The 18,105-nt window shown below is 67.0% G+C and overlaps 2 protein-coding genes across 2 annotated transcripts; one reads left to right on the forward strand and one right to left on the reverse strand.

Annotated features, from left to right (window-relative positions):
- Window positions 1-2,207: 2,207 nt before the first annotated feature.
- On the forward strand, window positions 2,208-12,122 carry FSTL3 (follistatin like 3). Its single transcript, XM_052801427.1, has 5 exons — window positions 2,208-2,338; window positions 5,263-5,448; window positions 8,382-8,597; window positions 10,289-10,516; window positions 10,631-12,122. The coding sequence occupies exons 1-5, from the start codon at window positions 2,281-2,283 to the stop codon at window positions 10,681-10,683; spliced, it is 741 nt and encodes a 246-aa protein (XP_052657387.1). The 5' UTR covers window positions 2,208-2,280; the 3' UTR covers window positions 10,684-12,122.
- Window positions 12,123-14,993: 2,871 nt separating this feature from the next.
- Window positions 14,994-17,168, reverse strand: PRSS57 (serine protease 57). Its single transcript, XM_052801426.1, has 5 exons — window positions 17,067-17,168; window positions 16,640-16,793; window positions 16,268-16,412; window positions 15,556-15,816; window positions 14,994-15,471 (listed from the first exon to the last, which is right to left on the reverse strand). Exons 1-5 carry the CDS (start codon window positions 17,134-17,136, stop codon window positions 15,292-15,294), a joined length of 810 nt encoding a protein of 269 aa, XP_052657386.1. The 5' UTR covers window positions 17,137-17,168; the 3' UTR covers window positions 14,994-15,291.
- Window positions 17,169-18,105: the final 937 nt, after the last annotated feature.

The raw sequence follows: 18,105 nt of genomic DNA on the forward strand, positions 1-18,105 counted from the left end.
CTTCCCTGCCAGAGCCGGCCGGTTGTGCAACCCTGCTCGCAGCCAGGGAAAATCCCTTCCTGGCCTCCGCAAGCTCCTCTTGCATCCTGGAGCATGTGAGTGAGTGCATCACCACCCGCTCGCTCATTGAAATCCAGCTCGGGGATTTGGCTCCCCAGCCCTCTGCCCTTACATGGGCAATCGCTCCGAGACCGGCAGTGCGAGCCAGGGGTCACGCTGGCCCCGAACAGGGACGGGGGCAGAAGCAGCACTGCCCAGCCCAGGGCCAGCACCACGCCAGGAGCCTACGCAGCCGGGGGCTGCAGGCTCCGTCCTTCCCCCCGGCACAGCAGAGCCTTCACCGTCCCTGGTGGCAGGGCTTCCCGCCCCGTACACACGCTGTCCAGAGGTGCCGTGGCACTGCAGGGCCCGAGGGCTGCTCTGCTGAAGCCCTGCAGTTTACACCAATGCCACCTGGGGTAAACACAGCCCTCCCCATTCCCGTCCCCTCCCTGGGGGTGCAGGGGGCTGTGTGGGGAGAAGGGGGGGAAGATCCACCTTGGTGGACGGCCAGCCCGCTGCTCTTCCCTGGGAGCCGTCCTTAGGACAGAGGGAGGGATGGGGACCTGGTGGTGCCAGCGGACACAACTGCTCTGCCTGCGCTGGCTGCTGGCATCACACCCAGCTCCCCCCCAGCCGTGGGACCGGGGCTGCTCCGTGTCTCACTGGACCAAAGCTGCATCCAGCCCCATCCCGCGCCAAACCGAGCTGCTCATGCTGTGCTGGCACCAGCTTGAAGCGAGTAGGCTGCTGTCGGGCCGGAGGGGTGGTGCAAGGTCCCCGGGGCCCGGGGCCCCTCTCCTGAAAGAGCCCGGCTCAGTTCTGCTGAAAACATGACCTCAGCTGAGGCCAGTGCAAAGGGTAAAATGTTCCTCAGCTGCACGGCTGGGAGACGGACACAGTTCACGGGGCTGGAGAAGGCCCCTGGGCGGCAGCAGGAGGAGTGGGGACAGGCAGAGCCGGTGTCCCCAGTGGTCTGCCCGGGGAGGGGAGTGACAGATGGGGGGCCCTGACTGCACCCCAGCCCTCCTTGCAGATGGTGGGTGATCTCTTTGCGGTGGCATCAAGCAGGGAGCGAGGCCAAGCGAAGTCATGGAGCCTGACCTGCCTTGCCCTGGCCTCCCTGCAGCCCCGCTGCCCACCCCAGTCCTGCCGGGACCCCCCCAAAGCCTTGCAGTGCTGGCAGAGCCGTGGTTCCCCAGCCCAGGCCAGGCTGTGCAGGATCCGGCACACGTTCGGGAGCCAGGACAGAGCAGCCCTCGCGGCGATGGGGATGTGCGGGGAGGACAGTGACGGTGTGTGCCGCGGGGGGTACGTCCCCCCAGCTCTTCTCCTTCCCCTCCTCACCTCGCATGGCTCGCCCAGGCAAGGGCTCGCGCGGTTCGAGGCAGCGGGACCCAGCGATGCCTCAGTTTCCCTGCTGGCGCAGTGCGGGTGATGCCGGGCTGCTGGCGGTGCTGCGCTGGTGTGTAGGGGGCAAAGATGAAAGGGGCCGCATGACACAGACCTTACCGTAACTCTGCTGCCAGACGGGGCTGCTGCGGGGAGGAGGAGGAGGAGGAGGGCGGCGGGAGGAAGCAGACAGAGGGTTCATGCGAGGATGGGTGGGTAGGGAAGGAGCCGCGTGCGGGAGGGGCAGGCTCGGGCAGGGGGCTGCTCTGGGCAGCACCCAGGCCCCAGCGATCCCCCACGCCTCGGGGTCTGCCGGGACACATCCCTGCTCTCTCTGCCCCGGCCCCCGCTCCGCTGCTGGGCTCTGCCGCCTCTGCGCCCCGAGCACGGGGGGGGCACCCCCAAACCTTCCCCTCCCCACCTCCATCCCAGTGCGGTCCAGCTGCGGGGTGCCGGCCCCTGCCCGCTCCGGGGGAACGCACGGACACATCCCCACGGCGACACCCCCACCCTCGCCCACCCGGCACCCACAGGCGGTGACGAGCAGACCCTCGCCGCCCCCCCCCTCCCCGCGCTCTCACCGACACCCCCGCGCCCCCCGCTTGCACCCCAACTCACAGCCCCCCCCCATCCCCTCGCCCCCACCACTTTGCCCCCCAACTTCCACCCCCGCCCCGCTGCCCCCGCCCCCGGCCGCGGCCCCCCCCCCGCCGCCGCCGCCGCCCCGCCCGGTGATTCACGCCGCCCCGCCGCTTTATAGCGCCGCCGGCCCCGCCGCCGCCTCACAGGCAACAGGTCGCCGGAGCGTCCCGGCCCCGTCCCGGCCCGTCCCGCCGCCCCGGCCCGGCCATGCCGCTGCGGCTGGCGCTCTGCCTGCTCGCCCTCTGCAGCCCCGCCGCCGCGCACGGTAAGTGCCGCCCGGGGCGGTGGTGGGGGGGGGGTCCCGGCGGCGTGGGCTTTTGGGGGGGGGGGGGCCCGCACCGGGGCAGCCGCTCCCGCCGGGGCCACCCCGCCCGCCCGCTCCGCCCGCCGCCCCGGGCCGTCGGTGCCGCCGCTCCCCGCCGCGCCCGGGCCGGCCCCGCCGGCAGGTGCTTGGGGCGGCCCGGCCCGGGGTCCCGGCGCCGTTACCGCGCTCCGCCCCCCCCCCCCCCCTCCACCCGCCGGACACCGCTGTGTCTCCCCCCCCCGTCCCTCCCGGCAGCCGCCGCCCCGGCCGGGGGGGGTGCTGGCCGCGGGGCCGGGCTGTCGGCGGCAGAAACCCGTTTTACCGGGAGGCGCGCGGGTGCCGGGCGCTGGCGGAGCAGCGGCTGCTGCCCGGTGCCCCGGTGCCCGGCAGTGCCGCTCGGGTGGCCCCCGGTGCCCGGCTGTCCCGCCAGCAGGCTCGGTCCCGGGGCCCGGGGTCCCGCACGGCCCCGCTGCCACGTCCCGTATCGTGGCAGTGCCGGTGCCCGACCCCCGCACCCCGGCGTGCCCTGGGGTGGGGGCGACCGGCGCAACAGCCTGGCCGGCCCCGCCAGCCCCCCGCAGAGCTGCCGGGACGGCTGCCCGGGAGGTGGTGGTGGTGGGGGTGTCCCCTCTCTCTCCCACTCCCCGGGCTGCGGGGGGGGGAGCGGGAGAGCCGTGCCGCGGAGCTTTGCGAGCCGGGTGGGAAGAGCTGGGAACGGCGGCCGGTTCGTGATCTGGGTGTGGAGTTTGCAGCTTGAACCCCTCCCGGTTCAGCTGACCGTGCTGGCAGCTCTTGCGGGCGCTTGGGAGGCGTCCGGGCTTTTTGGTAGCTGTTCCCTCGCAGGGGAGCCGTCCTGGCACCCAGGCTGTCCGGGACCCCGGTCCGGGGCTCCAGCAGCCCTTCCCAGCGCTGCCGAGCCGTGGCTACCGGTGTCGGTTCTCCCACAGCAGTGCTGGCGTTTCCGTCTTCCCCATCACGCGATGCCCTGTGTCCCCATCGCTCCCTGCCAGCGTGGGCAGGAGCCGTCCGTGCTCCCTGGATAGCAGCAGGTCAGGATGCCCCGAAGCCGGGGGAGGCTCCCACGAGGCCCCTCGTGCTGCTGTGGACACCGGGATCGCGTTTGGCATCGCCCCAGCCCGCGGGATTTCCGCTTGCTGCTTCGCAGGGTCGAGTACAAGTGCCGCAAGGCCCCGGGCAGGGACACGCCGTGTCCCCCTGGCCAGAGCCCGGGTCCTCCAGCTGTGCTGAGCGTGGGAGCGCCGCACCCTCACGGCTGAAGCACCGGGGAAACCCCGAGGATGGGGTGCCCCAAGAACCCCACGCTGGCCACTGTGGCCCATGACCACCTTGCTCCACTCGCAGGGTGGGTGGGCTCCGTCCCCCTGCCCGGGGCGTGTTGCTTGTCGGCATCCCCGCACCCCAGCATGGCTTGGGAGGTGGTGGGTGCCCCGCTGCTGCCGGCCAGGGGTGCACCCCAGAGACCAGACGTGTGGACAGGTGGTGCGTGGATCCATCCCACTGCAGGTGGGATCATTCTGCACGTGGCTGTACCCACGGGCAACAGTTGTGGGGCAGGCATGGTACAAAGCCAGGACACAGCTCCCAGGCAGCTTGGTGCTGTGGAGGAATTGGGGCCCCGGGGTGTTGTAAAGGAAAAATGGGCTTGAAAAAGCAATTGGACAAATCCATGGAGGATAAACCCAGTGTTGGCGGAGGTGTATTGGCCTGGCTGATGCTTCCAGAGGAGTCCAGGCCCCTGGTTCCCACAGCCCGAGGGTTTGCTCCATCCATGGCTGCCCTGCAGAGCTGTTGCTGGCTGCAGCTGGGCTGGGAGCCCCACATGCTTTTGGCTGAACCAAAACCGGGTGCATGGGAGGGAGTGGGGGGACACCTGGGGTCCGAGGCAGGTGCTGACTCTGCTTTGGGGCAGGGTGAATCCCTACTTTGGAGGGGAGCCACTCCAGCCTGATGCCAGCAGGATCCGTCCCTTCCCCCATCCCTCCCTCACATCTTTAGCCGTTTAACAAACCTCAAACGCAGCTAATGAGAGCATAAACCCAAATAAGCGTCAGAAGAGGCTGGTTTGCAGAGGCGGAAATTGCAAAGGAATCACTCACAAAAAAAAAATATAACTGATTCGCTCGTGGGGTTAAGGAACAAACAGGCTTTTGACTCAGACAGATCTGATGCCGCTGGGCTGGCCCCATCCCAAGGGCTGTGTCAAGTGCCCTGTTCTCCAGCCGGTGGCTCAGATGCTCCTCGTAGAGGCCGTGGGTGTCAGGCCCTGGCGCCACAGGGATGGTCCCTGTCCATCTGTGGGGCCGCTGGTGCACACTGGGGGATCCAGCCCTCGCAGCGTGGGCGCCCACCGGCCCCACCCTGCCCGTCCTCCCTGGGCTGGAGCCTCCCCTCTGTGGGGTCGGGTGGAAATTAGGCAGCAATGCAGGCAGGGAGGGCAGGGCAAGGGGGTAAGCTGCAAGCCCAGACCCTGGCCTGCCAGCTGGGCATCTCCCAGAGCATCACTTGTGAGTGCTGACATAACTGGTACATCCCTGCGGTCCCAGTGCTGGGTTTGGAGCCTGTCGGCTAGAGGAGCCGGGCTGCCAGCAGCCCAGGACTCTGGGGCAGCAGCGCAGGCACAGAGCCGCCGCGCTGCGCCGGGAGCCCATGGGGACGCCTGCTCTGGGACAGCCCTTGTGCCACAGGAGAGGTGGGAGCCAGCACAGAGCGTCTTTAGGTTCCCCAACTCATCCCATGCCGGCCCTTCCCGGGCACCGGTGCAGTCCCTGTGCCTCTGCCCCGTGGGTGGCCGGGCCGGGGTCTCGCTGCCCTTCGCGTGGTGGCCCAGTACAGTGGGGACCCCTCACCCTCTGCCCTCTCTGCAGGTGGGATCTGCTGGCTGCAGCAGGGGAAGGAGGCCAAGTGCACCATGATCCTGAAGACGGGAGTGACGTGGGAGGAATGCTGTGCCAATGGCAACGTGGACGTGGCCTGGTCTAATTACACCTACCCGGGCAACAAGATCAGCCTGCTGGGCTTCCTGGGGCTGGTGACCTGCCACCCCTGCAAAGGTAAGCGTGGCTGTGGGGCAAGTGGGCTGCTGTCAGAGCCCGCAGCTCCGGGTGAAGCAGCAGCAGTGGGGCTGGGCTGCCCCTCACCAGGCAGGGCTCTTCGGTGCCCTCCTGGGCTGTCCCAGACAGCCCAGGGACCCCAGAGACCGCTGACCCCATGCTCCTGCTGCTGCAGCTCCAGGATGGATGCTGCCATGGGGCCAGGGCTTGCGGGAGAGCTTCCATCCCCTGGCGGCTTGTGTTTTGTGTGTATTTTTGTTCCCCCTGTGGAGTGGGGTGTGTGACCTGGGTCTTGGCTGGGCAGCCCAAGTGCAAGGAGCCGAGCTGGGGCTCCCCGTTCCCAGGTTAACTCTGCTGTGGCTGGGGCCTCCCGCCCCTGCCCTCGCCAGGTCTGCTCAGAGGAAAACTTCTTAAGTTTGGTTTTGGTTTTTTCTTTTTTTTTAAGGAAAAAAGATCTATTTCTTTCCCTCTGCTCCCCCTTCCTCCTCCCAGCCTGTGTGTGAAATGGCTTTATGTAACGGGCAGTTCCAGAAGTGGAAACTCTCCAGCTGTGAGTTCCAGCCCCACCAGATGTTTTGGCGTGCGCCAGAGGCGCGGATCCCCCAGTCGCACTTGCGTGGCTGTGTGAGAACATGCTCGAGGACCTGCTGACCGCAGTAGGCAGGAGCAGGTCTTTGAAAGGTCATGTCGTTATTTGCTTAAAGGGGGAAAAAAAGGTTCTTAACAAGACAGCTTCTTCCAGCCCCTCTGCACCCCCTGGCACTGCCACCCTGGTTGCTCCTCAGCCCCGTCCTGGCATGGCTGGGGGTTGCACCCTCTGCCAGCTGAAACCTGAGTGAGGTTCTGGCCCTGGCTTTCTGCCCCATCTCTCACCATGGGCTCGGCCCCATGGTGGCTGGGCAGGCTGGCCCCACTCAGCGGGTGCCGGTAGCACTGGGACCCTCTCCAGGGGCCGGCTGGGGAGCGCGGCTCCCCCGTGGCTCATCCCAGGGGTCTGCCCTCGCCTCTGTGGGGAGACTGGGGGACATGGGGGGCTGTCAGTGGCCACAGACTGCAGCGGAGGCTGTGGCTTCTGGAGATCGTTGGGGTCGGGGAGCAGGACCTTTACTGAAATCACTGGAGAGCCCAGCCGGCACGTAGACCACAACTCCCCACCCTTCAGAAAGCCCCTGCCTGTCCCATCCAGATGGAGCTGGTGCTGCTCCCCACCGGGCTCCAGCAAGCCGGAGGCCTTGGAAAAGGGAGGATGAGACGAGCTGCGCTCCTGCTCCCTGGGCTCGCGGGGCTGGGAGAGGTTACTCCAGGATAAAGTGGGCTGCAGCCACCAGCCCTGCGCCAGCAGCCGGGGCGGCTGAGCCCCGCGGGAAGGTGCTGGCCGGACCCCGGGGGCTCTGCAATGGGTCTCCAGTGAGGAGGCGAAATTCCTGGCTCCAGCTGCTGGGGACATGGTGTCCCCCCCAGGGACCCAGCGCAGGGCGGGAGAGGCAGGCTGCAGGGTCGGGGTCACGGGCAGATGGTCCAACCACCTCCCTCCCTTGCTGAGACAGTCTGGACACGGCTGGACCCCGCTGTGCCGGCGGCAGCATCCCGGAGTGGAGGGTGACGAGAGTCCCGCTTGCTCCGGCAGCCCTGGGTCATGGGGCCATGCCCCTCTGTCCTGGGGTCTCGTTCCTGTGGCTCTCTGCAAAGATGCTGCCGGGGCTCAGCCTGCCGCTCTCCCCTTCCCTTGGACAGGCCCCAGCTATGGAAATCAGGGAGCAAACCGGGAAACTATCTATCTCCCACCAGGGAATTTCCCCTGGGGAGAGCCGGGCCAAGCAGACAGGGAATTTCCCCTTCCTCCTCCTCCTCCTCCTCCTCCTCACCCCCGCTGTCTCCCAAAGTGACCCGTCTCCCGCAGGGAAATCCCCATCTGTACTTCCCAAGAGCTCCCAGCACACACCCTGTCTGCGGGGATCCCTCCTGCCTGGGGGTGAATCCCTGTCTTGGGACATTTCTCAGTCCTGCCCAGCCTTCCTCCCCGCAGGTGCTGAGCGGTCCCTGCATCTGCAGGCAGTCCCGCACCCCCCAACTCCCAGCATTGCCCGCATCCCAGGGGGTGAAGGGTCCCTTTGGGTTGAGGGCTATGTGCATGCTTTGTGGGGGCAAGGGGCTTCCCACCGCCCCAGCCAGAGCCCCCATCCCTGCCTTGGGCTAGGTGCTGACCCCTTTGCCTCTCCCCGCAGAGGCAGCGGCGTCCGGGACAGGCCCCTTCTCGGAGCCGGCGGCCCCTCTCCGTCCCCGCCGGCGTGGGCACGGCCCCGGAGCAGCTCCGGGCGCTGGCGGGACCCTCTGAACCCAGCCCCTGTGCTGGCCGGGAGGCGACCCGGGGGACAAAGCAGGCAGCTGTCTGGGGATCTGCGCTCGCTGCTGCGTCCCGCTCTTGTGTTCAAGTCACGGAGGCCCGGAGCAAAACAGGGCTGGGTATTGTCTGGTGGAAGCGGCGTTCTTGATTGCCCAGACAACTCGTGAAGCCCAGTTCCTTCTGGAGGAGCTGGGGCCTTGCGGAGATAGATTTTCCATTGCACAAGAAAAAGAAATGTCTCCTTCCAAAAAAAAAATACATAGAAAAGAGTTAGCTGGTGCTGAGTGGAGGGCCGGGGCTCTGGCTGGGGCGAGTGCTGGATGATCGTGCTGAGCTCCAGCCAAGGACCTGCTCCTTGGCGGAGCTGAGCAGATCCAGATGCTGCTCGGGGCAGCTCGGCATCGAGCGTGCGTGTTGTGATGCCGGGAGGGATTCTGGACCCTGAGGGCTGATGTTGGCCCCGTCCTGGTCGGTGCCACCCTGCGTGGCCGTGGGGCCAGGGTGCCAGCCAGGCTGGGCAGGATGGATCCTTCCCTCGTGGTGGGCAGCCGGTGCCGCATCCTCACGTGCCGCTCCCCTCTGTCCCCAGAGAGCTGCGAGGGGGTGGTGTGCGGCCCCGACAAGGTCTGCAAGATGAAGCACGGCCGTCCCCAGTGCGCCTGTGCCCCCGACTGCTCCAGCCTGCCCCGCAAGCTGCAGGTCTGCGGCTCCGACGGCTACACCTACCGAGACGAGTGCGACCTGCTGACGGCCAAGTGCAGAGACCACCCCGACCTCGAAGTGATGTACCAGGGCAAATGCAAAAGTAGGTCTGGTCGTGCCCCCCCCCCCCCCCTTCGTCCCATCCCCTGTGGCTCTCGTGTTCCCAGCTCCGCGTGGGACCGGTCCAAGCTGCGCCTGTGCGGAAAGAGGTGAACGGCAGCGTGGCTCCCCGGACCGAGGTGCTCTCCAGCTCTCCTGGCGCACCGCAAGCCGCTCTGGTGCGGAGAAGGGTCGCCCTGCTGTGTTGTGCTAGCGTGTCCAGGCGCATCCTCCCCTCTCCTTCCCGGGAAGCCGGATCTCCCCCATTCTCCCTGCCACAGGCAGCGTGTCCCAGGGAGGAGCCGTCCACGCAGCCGGCTGCACCAGCACGGCGTGGAGGGTTTGTAACCGGTGCCTGGCCCTGGCTGTGCCCAGGGAGGGAAGGTCTGTCCCAGCTCAGGGCTTCGCCTGCGGCACGCGGGGCTCTGTGCACGGTGAGGGGGCATTGCTCCTCAGCCAGCCCGGTGCTGATGGGTGCCAGCGGCCCCCGGCCCGCGGGGGAGTTGCATCCCCTCAGCATTGCCCTCACTGCGCTCGGAGCTGGCACCCACCCGGCTGGCAGCCCAGGGCCCTGGCCTGGCCACCCCGGCGGGGACGCGGCAGCGGAGCCGCCTGTGATGCCGACACAGCCTGTCAGTGCAACGGGGGTTTAGCCTCGCCGCAGGCTGAGGAATAACAGTCCGTAAAATGTCACTTACAAACATCAAGCCCCGTTCTTTGTTTTGTTAAAGAGAGCAGCAATCCTCCTTGCCCTGCCAAGAACTGTCAGAATTATTATGATTATTTTTGCCAGCCCTCCTCTCTGAAATGCTTTGCCTGTCAAACTCTGGACTGCACAGGGAAATGTGGGGCAAGAAATGCGAGTTGCGAGCTGGGAGTTGCAGATGCCAAATCTCCTTCCAATCCGGCAGGGAAGGAGAGGAAGGCGGAGGGACGGCGTTGCAAAGTGTTTACGGTGTCCGGGGAGTGCTGCGGGTCCTGCCGTGCCCCCGCTGCTGCCACGGGGTTGCGCTGGGACGGGGGGGCCATGGGGCCGGCAGGCTGTGCAGACCCCGGGGTTTTGCTGGCGGATGGGGGGGTGCCCGAGCCCCCTGCTCTGCGCCAGCCCGGCAGAGCTCCGTGCAGGGCCTGATCCTGTCCCCGCAGGCTCCCACCGCCCCCGTGCACCCTCGCTCGCAGGGCTGGGCCGGGTCCAGGGTGACCCTGCCCTTCCCCTCTCGCCGGGGCGTGCACGGCGTGGCGGCTGCCAGCCTGGCCAGAGCGGACGCCGCTCCCCCTGCCAAGGCACCTGCGTGGGGCCGCTCACCGCAGCCAGGTCCCACCGCGCCAAGCCGGGCTCAGCCCCATGCGCTCGGGCTCTGCAGCTGGACGTCAGCTCCCCCCGTGCGGCGAGGCTCCGGCCAGGGCCATGCCCAAGGGCTGCAGGGCCACGCGGTCCCTCGCACCCGGGACACCGGCCCCTGCCAGCTCCCGTCCTCAGGAATGGTGGCGATGGGGGAGCTTGGGACCCTCCAGCCCCCAGCTCCACTCCGTCCCCCGGTAGCTAAAGGCGGGAGGGGGCCCGAGCTGCCTGGGTTTCCCTGGGAGGACGCCTGCTGCCCACCTGGGTCGGAGGAGCCACGGGAGGAGGACGGCCATCCCTGGCTCACCCTGGCCGGGGAGGCTCAGCCGTGGCTGCGTGTGCTTTCCCCGCAGAGTCCTGCTCCAGCGTGGTGTGCCCCGGCACCCACACCTGCGTGGTGGACCAGACGGGCAGCGCCCACTGCGTGATGTGCCGGACGGCTCCCTGCCCCGAGCCCACCAGCCTGGACCATGCCCTCTGCGGCAACAACAACGTCACCTACCCCTCGGCGTGCCACCTCCGGCGGGCCACCTGCCACCGCGGCCGCTCCATCGGCGTGCGTCACTACGGGAGCTGCTCGGGTGAGCGGGGCGATCCGGGCGCGGGCGGTGGGGGGAGCGGGCTCGGACCCCCAGCGCCTGGCCCTCCCTCGCACCCCCCTCACCGCTTCTCCCCCTGTCCTGCTCCATTTCCAGCTGCGGCCAAATTCTCCCCGGAGACGGACAACGCGGAAGAGAACTACGTGTGAATCCTCCCTCGCCGCGAGGCCGGACCCAGGAGACAGGGGCATTATGTGTATATTGTACAAACCATATACCTGATATTTATTAAGATAAAAAGATCCTTATTTATACCTGTGTATGTTATGCAGTCGCAGGGGGCCCGGTTCTCCGTCCTGCCAGCCGGGAAGCAGGGGAGGGGGCTCCCAGCCCGCGCGGTGGAGTGATGCCGAGCCACGCGGGGATGCTCCGGTGCCCACCCGGTGCCCGGCAGAGCTCTCCGCTGGCCGGCGCCCGCTCCCAGTGCTCCTACAGCCCTTCCTTGCGGCCGGCACAGCACTGAGGGGGTGTCCGTGCTGCAGCTCGTTGGGCCCCCCCACGTGTCCTTGGCCAGCAGCCCTGGGCCTATTTATTTTTGGATTGAATTCTCGGTACTCTGCTGACGTTTCTGGCCGGGACCTTGAGGTCTAGAGGGAATCTGCGCTTTCGCTTTCCCCGGAGGGGCTCAGCCCCAGCTGCCAGTGGCAGGAAAGGCAGCACGGCGCTGCATCAGATTGGAGAGAGATAGATATATATTTTTATATATATATATATATAAAATATATATATATATGTATGTTATTTTCTCCTAAAGTTTTAGCATGTGTATGTTAAAACGGATTTTAGTTTAGGTTTTCCTGGGCCTGTTCAGACCAGGCTCCTACCCATCTTCGGAGGCAACGCTGGTGCCCAGAGGGCTGGTGCAATGGCAGCCAGGCAGCGCTGCCCACCATGGGCCATGGCAGCCCTGACCGGGGGGCACGACCGACCCCCCAGGCCCACCCAGCCCACCGCTGCTGCAGGTGCCCCTGCCCGGGGGCCAGCCTGCCCAGAGCCCTCTTCATCCCTCCCCGCCAAAAACCGCTTTGAAAGCAGCCGTGACTGCTGGGGGAGCTGGGGGTCCCCGGCCCCCGGAGGCATTTCCAGGGCTGGTGCTGGGTGAAGCAGCCACGCGGTGCCCCGGGACGGCGCTCGGCTCCCAGTCCCACTGCAGAGCTGCCATGGGGGTGTGGGGCCGGGGTGGCCGTGGGGAGCACGGCTTGGCGGAGGGGGACAGGAGAGGGGCGATGGCCCTGCCTTCCCAACCCCGGGGACCCCCAGCCCAGCTCCCCCTCGGCTGCGCAGCCCTGGCCCCCGCCTGCCCCTACCCCCTGCTCTGTTGACACCGTCTGTATTTATTTTTACTTCTCTCATTTTGTGTGTTGTCACCTGTGTAAATACCATCTCATCTCTGACACCGAGAAGCTATTGCCTTTATATAAATATCATATATTATATATATATATAAAAATACCCTATTTTCTATTTTTGTATGATTGCATTCTGATTCCTGAGGCAGATGCTATGGGAACATATACATTTCCTATTCGGTATTGTTAGGGACATTTTATGGCTGTGTTACAATTTGGATTATTATTAAAAAAAGAATAAACAGTGCTGCGGGTCCAACTTTGTTCAGGAGGTTCTGGGGCTGCAGGAGGCGGCTGCGTCCCCTGGGGCTGTTTCCCACGGGGCTGTGCTACCCGCAGCATTGCTGCTTGCCCCCTCGCAGGGGGTCGAGGCAGGCATGGGCAGAGGGACGTCGGGGCACCTGGGGTGGGAGAGCCCCCAGCAGCAGGTAAGGAGCTTGGCCCTGGTCCTGGGCTGCGTCTGCTTCAGCTTGGCGCTGGGGTTTTTCCAGCCCAGCTGAGGCCGCGCTCTGCAGCAGGAGGAAAGGGGAGAGCGGGGAAGAGCAAACAGCAACCAGCAACGCAGATAAATCTGTTCCCAATATCAGGCCGTGCCACAAGGGTTTGGTATTTCACAAAACAATTCCTGCCATTAATTGGGTCCTGATGTGCGATGCTTCCCCGGCAGCGGGAGCCCGGGCGGCAGCCTGCGGCTTGGCGCTCTGAGCTCAACAGGAGCCACTGCCGGTTCCCCCTCGGCCGTGTCCCCTGTGCCAGGGTCTGGCATGGCACAGCCCCCAGACCCTGCTGAGCCTTGCGTGGGTCGAGCACTCCCCAGCCTGGGCCTGGCTCAGGACCTGCTGCGTGGACGGGCTCCGGCACAGCCCCGGCAGCAGCGGGGAGCTCCTGGGGCCAGGCTGGCTCTGACAGAGACCCCCCCGGACCTGGGTGGGGGGTTTACACGGGGGAAACTGAGGCACCGTGAAGCGGGGAGGGGGAAACGAGACCTTTGCTCCTGGCTGGCACCCAGCACCCTCAGCCCTCCCTGTGGTCCGGGAGGGAGCTGAGCATCGTGTGGCATCTGGCCCAGGCTGCAGCCTGGTTTGAACCCGGGCATCTTGTGCACCCCGGAGCTGCGCTGAGCCCGGCCAGGCACCGCTGCCAGGCAGCGGCATCTCAACCCAGGGTGGGCATGGCGGGGGCTCTCCTGCAGCCCCTCTCTCCCTGCCCAGCTCAGCGATACCCCCCAGCTTTTGGGGATGGATGTAAAGAAGTTGCCAAAACACTGCCCAGGACTTTCCCTGGTGCCAGCGTTTGCCACGTGTGGTGGTGTGTGGCCCGAGTTTCTCTACAGCCCGCCCGCAGCGCCTTCCTCCCCGAGGCAGCTCGCCATCCTCCGCCTGCCCCAGCCAGAGGGTTTGGCCCCTGAAGCGCCTGGCGCACTGCCCCGTGCCAAGTCCACGGGCACAGGCTGCGGCAGCGACGTCAGCTCCTGCCGATGAGCGGGAGATTTCGGCTTCCAAAACACGGCTGTGAGTCAGGCGCCTCCTTCCCGCCGGTTTTTGGGTGGTCTGGGACAAGCCAGGACAGGCGCCGGCTCTCCAGGCTTCCCAGCAGCACGCAGAAGCCCCAGGGCTGGCAGCCCTGCCCCAGCATCCTGGGGGGGTCTGCCCCACGCTGCCACTGCAGGGAGCCCATGGGGATTTGGGGCTTCCTTGGAGGCTGGCAGCCTGGCAGGGGTCTGTTCTCTGCTGGGTGTCCCCCGGTGTCCCCAAGGCCACCGATGCCCACGGCTGTGTCCCCCTCGCCCCATGCAAAGCCCCGCAGCAGGGAGCTGGGATTGCGACAGGAGGGGATGGGGCAGCGTGCTGCAGCGGGGCGCAGCCAAAGCCCCTGGGCTCCCCAGCACGGGGACCACGGGGACCACAGAGGTGAGGGTGCTTTCTGGGGACCTCTCGGCACCCTGGCCTAGCCCTGGCCTTCATCCTCTCCAGCCGAGCCCCCAAGGGCGCTGAGATGGCCTGTGCCAGACGCTGCGGTCGGCTGCAGCCTCCTGCGGAATCCCCCAGGCAGGGAGGGCAGCTGCACCCCGCGGCCGCGGCGTGCCAACAATTTGCAGATAAAACAAACAACCAGGAGCAGGGAATGTCTGGGTTTGTCCCTGGAGACGGCCGCGACGCTGGGCAAAGCCGCATGCTGTGTGCATGTCTCAGCTGAGACCCAGCAGCACGTGTCCCCCCAGCTGGCGTGGGCAGCTCCCGACCCCTGCGCCCGCAGCCACCCAGCTCCCTCCGGGGCGAGCACCCATCTGCGCGCCCGAGCGTGCCGGGGAGGCGGGTGAGGCTCTCGACAGGATCCCCGCGGGCTCTGCCAGCGCAGCCGGGCGGCTGGGAGCCCATCTGCCCCCGGGAGGTGTCTGTGGTTCCCCTGTTTGGGGGGTCCCGTAGCATGGTGGGGAGGGTGCGGTGTGGGACGGGATGGGACAAGACGAGACAGAATGGGATGAGACAGGGTGGGATGGGATGGGACGGGATGGGGAGCCCCACCCCGGTGGGAAGACAGCTCCAGCACTGCTGGGATGCTCCATGGGATGGCAGCGCCTGGTTGAGGGTCCTGGCTCCTCTGGGGCAGGGCCTGGTCCTGAGTTGGGGCTGGCGCTTCCCTCCTTCCTCCTGCACCCCCTGCTCCATCCACCCCAGCCCAGGACAAGCCGGGGGGGTCTGGCTGGGGACTGGAGTGCAATGGGGAGCAGTGACAGAGCCAGAGAGGGCATCCTGGTGGGGCAGGGGAAGGAGAGGAGAGGGGAAAGCTGGGGAAAACCACCCCCCGTTGAGACGGGCAGCAGCCGCCTGGGCAGTGCGGGGTTAAGGATCAGTCAGCCCTCCCGGGCTCAGCTGCCCACCAGGACATTAAAGGGGGCTAAAACGCTGGCCCAGGCTCTGCTGGCTCCCAGGGCAGGTGGGTCTCGGTCTCGGTCTCCCCATCATGTCCCTGGGGCTGGATCAGGGTGGGCTGGGGCTGACGGGGGGCAAGGGTCCCTGGAGCTCCTGCCTGCCCCAGAGCCAGGGCTGTGGCCTCTCTGTAAGGTGGGGGGGAGCAGGGTGGGTGGAGGGAAGGTGAATGGACGGAGGTCTGTGACCAGGTTTTATTGAGGAAGGCAAACGTTGCTGCTGCAAGAGGCAGGGCAAGGTGCTGGGGCTTCTTGTACAGCTTGGGGGGACGGGTCTCCCCTCACCAATAGGCAGAGTCAGTCTCCTGCCCTGCCCTGGGTCGAGGAGCCCTGAGCATCAGCTCCCAAACCCCCCCAGAGCTGGGAGGACCTGGGACTCATGGCCCTCTTCTCCCCTCCCGGGAGCTGCCAGACAGCCAAGACACCTCAGCCCCTCTCCCCACAGCCCGTCTGCCCCCGGGACCCCCTTCCAGGCCCGGCTAGGGCTTCGGCTGCCCCTTCTGATGGCGGTGCCTTTGCACGGTGCGATGCACCCAGTCGATGTAGTTGGAGATCTTGGTGTAGATGTCAGGGTACCGGCGGTCCCCACATCTCTCCCCAGAGAAGGAGACGATGCCATAAACCTTTTCCTTGAAGATCAGGGGTCCCCCGGAGTCACCCTGCAAAGCAAGGAGGTGGGAGGGAGACTAGCGGGTCTCCTGGAGGGGGATGGCTGGGGGGCACGGGGCCGGGAGTGCACTCACCGCACAGACGCCCTGCAGCGTGGTGTTGCGGCTGGCCCCGCACAGCATGTTGGTCGAGACCTTGCCCCTCCACAGCGTTCGGCAGAGGCTCCGCTTGATGATGGTGGTGCCGGTCTCCATCAGCTCAGTGGGCCGGTCGCCGTAGTTGGAGATGTCCCCCCAGCCCGCCACGTAGCAGACAGTGCCGGGCTTCAGGTCGACGTGTGGCGAGGGCAGGCGGGTCCGCTTCACGTACTTGTTCAGCGTGGCCGACCTGTTCAGCTGGGCAGGGAGCCAGGGCCGCAGGTGGCTTGGCTGCTGGGGCAGAGCCCCCCAACTGCTCCTGCCTGGGGACCCCGACCCCTCCGCACCCCATCACACGCCCGCCCCAACCCTGCCCTTCCCTCTTCAGAGGCTGAGCCCCCCGCACTGGTCCCAGTCTGCTCCAGAGACTGGCTGCCCGGGAGCGGAGGGGGCTGCTGTCCCAGCCGGGGTCGGTGTGTCGCCGGCCGCCTCCATCGCACCCCGCGGCGCGGTCCCGCTTCTCCGGAGAAGCACTGACACCTAGTGTCGGCTCGGGCCCGCGTGGGCCTCTCCCTCCTCCGCCTCGCGGGGCGTGGGGCACCCCATCTCCCTCCTGCGCCCCACGGGGCACCCCACCTCCCGGCCGGCGGGTGCCCACGACCTCCCGGCGGGCAGGTCCGCGGTGGCCGGCGAGGCGTGCGGGACTCACCCTGAGCAGGCGGATGTCGTTGTCCACCGAGTGGGGGTTGTAGCGCGGGTGGGCGATGGAGTCGGCGATGCTGAAGATCTGCTGGGACTCCTCGGGCTCCTCCAGCCTGTGGGCGCCCAGCACGACACGCACCGAGGGGTTGCGCCTGCGGCAGAGGGGCCCTGAGCGGGCGCTGCCACGGCTGGGGGCAATCGGGGACGGGGAGAAGGGGGCTTGCAAGGTGGGCTCCAGGGGAGCACGGGTGGGCGGGAGGGGGGTTGCTCCAGGACTGCGTAACCCCCCGGGATGGGAATATCTGTTTGAAGGGGGCCGTGCTGTGTCCCGGGGGGGGGGGAACGGGAGGTGCGTGTGCCGCGTGGGAGCGTGGCTTACCTGGGAACGAGGCAGTGGGCTGCTGTCATCACCCACCTGGGCCACACCAGGAAGCCCCCGCAGACGTGCTGCCCGTCCATCTGGATGGAGGCAATGAAGGGCCGGGAGTGGGGTGCCACCACCTTTCCCCCGATGATCCGGCTCCCCTGGGTGCCTGGTGAATTGGTGGGTGCAGGCGGTCACCGGCTGCCAGGGAGTCCCGGCACGGCTCTCGCCCGTGTCTGTCCTGCTCCTGGCTGTGTGTCCCAAGCACCGCAGCACTACCCGCAGGTACCAGGGAGCGACCGAGCATCAGCTCTGGCCGAGGAGGGCTGAGCGTGGCAGGGCAAAGGCTCCCCTGCACCGCAGTGCTCCAGCCCGGGGTCTCCATCTCCCGCCCTGGCTGCAGGACCAGCCCCGCAGCCCTCTCAGCTCCAGCTCTCATTACCTGCTGGGGCCAGTGCTGGGAGCAGGATGGTACCTCCCAGGCTGAGGATGAACAGTCCAGCTGTGACCATGCTGGTGCAGAGTGGACCACTGCCACCTCCTCTGGGGCCACTCAGGGGTGGGGGGGTGCTTAAATAACTCTGGAGGCTGAGCCTCCGCCTGGGTGCCGGCAGATATCTCCCTCCTGCTTCCTGGGTGCTGCTGCCTTGTGCAATTGCTGTGGGGTGGGGGGCACTGGCAGCGCAATGCTGCATCGGGGGTAGATCCAGCATTGCAGCTTCCGCCAGAGCGACGGCTTGCTGGGAGAAGAGCAGATTGGGGCAGGAAGAGAGAAAGCAGAGCGGCTTCCCAACCCAGTCCTGACTCCTCTTATGCCTTCAGCTAATTAGGATGAAACCCCTCTCCTCTTGGCAGAGAGGTGGGAGCAGCAGGGCCCCACCACATCCCAGCACACATCCCAGGACACCTCCCAGGATGTGGCAGTGTCCCCGGGGCTGGCCGGCAGCCTGGCTGCTGTGGGTCGCGCAGGGACTGTGCTGTGCTCGGACCCGACACATCTTTCGGCCCCTCCAGAGACTGCCTGGCTCTGGGATGGTGCTGCGGGCAGAGGGGCAGTTTGCCCCCCACCTTGGTCTGCATCCCCTCTGGCATGCAAGAAAGGCTGCACGCAGGGTGTACCGGGGTGGGGGGACGGGGGCCCCACTGCCAGGGCGACCATCGCTGCAGAGCCGGGCTTTCTCCAGGCCCGATCGCGGAGCTCTCGCCGGATTTCCTAACGGCGCGGTGGTCGGAGGTTGGCTCTGGGCTTCCTGTGTCAGTTTGCCAGCGTTTGCCCAACACGACGGTTGCGTTGGGAAACGGAGGACCGTCGAGGGGGGACTCGCAGCCCGGGCTCCCCGCTTCTCCATCCTCTCCCCCGCCGCCCTTTGCACCGTCAGGGCTGCGTGCCGCGCACGCGGAGGCCCTGGCGCGGTGGGAGCGATGAGCGTGGCCTTTGGCCGGGGCATTGCCCGGCCTGGGGACCCTCCTGGGGCGGCATC

This window comes from Harpia harpyja, chromosome 11 (assembly GCF_026419915.1).
Source record: "Harpia harpyja isolate bHarHar1 chromosome 11, bHarHar1 primary haplotype, whole genome shotgun sequence".
Lineage (NCBI taxonomy): Eukaryota > Metazoa > Chordata > Aves > Accipitriformes > Accipitridae > Harpia > Harpia harpyja.